The sequence below is a fragment of the Antrostomus carolinensis genome, unplaced genomic scaffold (genome assembly GCF_000700745.2).
Source record: "Antrostomus carolinensis isolate BGI_N321 unplaced genomic scaffold, ASM70074v2 scaffold688, whole genome shotgun sequence".
NCBI lineage: Eukaryota > Metazoa > Chordata > Aves > Caprimulgiformes > Caprimulgidae > Antrostomus > Antrostomus carolinensis.
In genome coordinates, this window is record NW_010330641.1 from 4,184 (window position 1) to 6,498 (window position 2,315).

The 2,315-nt window shown below is 51.5% G+C and overlaps 1 protein-coding gene across 1 annotated transcript in view; it reads left to right on the forward strand.

Moving 5' to 3' along the window:
- The window catches only part of LOC104528818 (POU domain, class 6, transcription factor 1), a gene marked incomplete at its 5' end in the record, with an annotated part of 5,673 nt that extends 3,843 nt beyond the window's left edge, over nucleotides 1-1,830 (forward strand). The window contains one exon of the mRNA XM_029086196.1: nucleotides 1,485-1,830. Coding sequence (XP_028942029.1) covers nucleotides 1,485-1,830 — 346 coding nt within the window. The remainder of the gene's footprint in view (nucleotides 1-1,484) is intronic.
- Nucleotides 1,831-2,315: the final 485 nt, after the last annotated feature.

The window sequence follows — 2,315 nt, forward strand, 5'->3', positions numbered from 1 at the left end:
TCGGGAACCAGGGAATCAGGGAACACCGGGAACACCGGGGAACACCGGGAACACCAGGAACTGGGGAACTGGGGAACACCAGGAACCAGGGAACACCGGGGAACACCGGGAACACTGGGAACTGGGGAACTGGGGAACACCGGGAACCGGGCACCACAAAAAAACCGGGAACACCGGGAACCAGGGAACCGGGGAACACCGGGAACCGGGAACACCGGGAACCAGGGAACACCAGGAACACCGGGAAACACCGGGAACTGGGGAGAGGGAAAGGGGAACACTGGGAACTGGGGAGAGAGGAAACAGGGAACACCAGGAAGTGGGGAACACCGGGAACACGGGGAACCGGGGAGGGGGAATGGGGAACACTGGGAACTGGGTAACACTGGGAACCGGGGAGAGAGGGAAAGGGGAGAAAATAATAGGGAGATTGGGGAGAGAAATAGGGAAACCGGGGAGAGGGAACGGGGAGAAAATAGGGAAATTGGGGAAAGAAAGGGAAAGGGGAGAAAAGGGGGAAAAGGAGAGAAAAATAGGGAAATTGGGGAAAGGGGAGAAAGAGGAAAATTGGAGAAAAGGAGAGAAACTGGAGAAAAGGAGGGAAATTGGAGAAGAGAAGAAATGGGAGAAAAGGAGGGAAAGTGGAGAAGGGGAAAATGGAAGAAATAAGGGAAATGGGAGAAAAATAGGGAAATTAGAGAGAAAAAGTAGAGAAAGAGAAAAAGTGGAGAAAGAGAGAAAAAGTGAAGAAAAAGAGGAAAAACAGAAAAGGAGGGAAATGGGAGAAAAGGAAGAAACTTGGAGACAAATAGGAAAATTGGAGAAAAGGAGGGAAACTGGAGAAATATAGGAAAATTAGAGAATGGGAGGAAAGTTGGAGATGGAGGGAAATTGGAGATGAGGAAAATTTGGGAATAGGAGAAAAAAAGGAGGAAAAGTAGAGAAAGGGAGGGAAATGGGAGAAAAGGAGGGAAATTGGAGGAAAGGAAAGGAATTGGTGACAAACAGGAAAATTGGAGAAAATAAGGAGAAGGAGAGAAAAGGAGGGAAAGTAGAGAAAGGGAGGGAAATGGGAGAAAAGGAGGCTAATTAGAGAAAAATAGGAAAATTGAGAGAATTGGAGGAAAGTTGGAGAAAGGGAGGGAAATGGGAGGAAAGGAAAATTAGGGAAAGGGAGGAAAATTGGAGAAGAGGAAGGAGAGTGGAGGAAGGGAGGCAAATTGGAGAAAAGGAGGCAAAAAAAATGGGAGAAAAGGAGGAAAATGGGAGAAAATGAAGGAAAATGGGAGAAAAGGAAGGAAAATGGGCGAAAAGGAAGGAAAATGGAGGATAGGAAGGTGGGTGAGGTCGCTGCCCACAAAGCCCCTCACCGTGGCATCTCTCTCCGCCGTGGTCTTGGTGCCCCTGACCCCGTCACGGTGTGTCCCCCCGGTGTCCCCCCCATGTCCTCAGTGTCCCTGAGGGTCCCTCGTTTCCCACCACAGGTTTGAGAAGTTGGACATCACCCCTAAAAGCGCCCAAAAACTGAAACCAGTGTTGGAGAAATGGTTGAGCGAAGCCGAACTCCGTAACCAAGAAGGGCAACAAAATCTGATGGAATTTGTTGGGGGGGAACCCTCAAAAAAAAGGAAACGCCGGACGTCCTTCACCCCACAAGCCATCGAGGCTCTCAACGCCTACTTTGAGAAGAACGCTTTGCCCACCGGCCAGGAGATCACCGAGATCGCCAAGGAGCTCAAATACGACAGAGAAGTCGACCGCGTCTGGTTCTGCAAAAGCCGGCAAACCCTCAAAAACACCAGTAAACTCAACGTCTTTCAGATCCCCTAAAACGGGGGACAGGACAAGGACGTGTGGGTCCCCCCACCCCTGGTTGCTCACCCTGATCTCCTGCCATCAGCACTTTTTTGGCCACTGACTTTGTGTGTCCCCCCCCCAATCCCGGCGGTGGGTGTTGGGGTCTTTGCCAATTCCCCACCTCCTGCTCGTAGGTGTGTCCGTGTGTCCGTCTGTCCCTGTTCTTCCACATCACACGTGACCTAAGCGTGTTCACGTCGGGTGTCACGCCTGCCTCATGCCTCCTCCTGCCTGTCATGTGTGTGGTGACGGACCCCCTGCCTGCACGCACCGCTCCTGAGTGTCACCCACTCCCCCACCCAAAAAAAAAGGAGTGATTTTCATTTTTGGGGCCATTTTCCCTTGTTTCTGAGGTAGCATCATGGCTCGCTTGGAGTGAGCCCCAATTTAATTTCACCCCCTCTTTGATTCCAGTGGTCACCCTCCTCCTGCCCACCAGTGCGAGGGGCTTCTCGGTG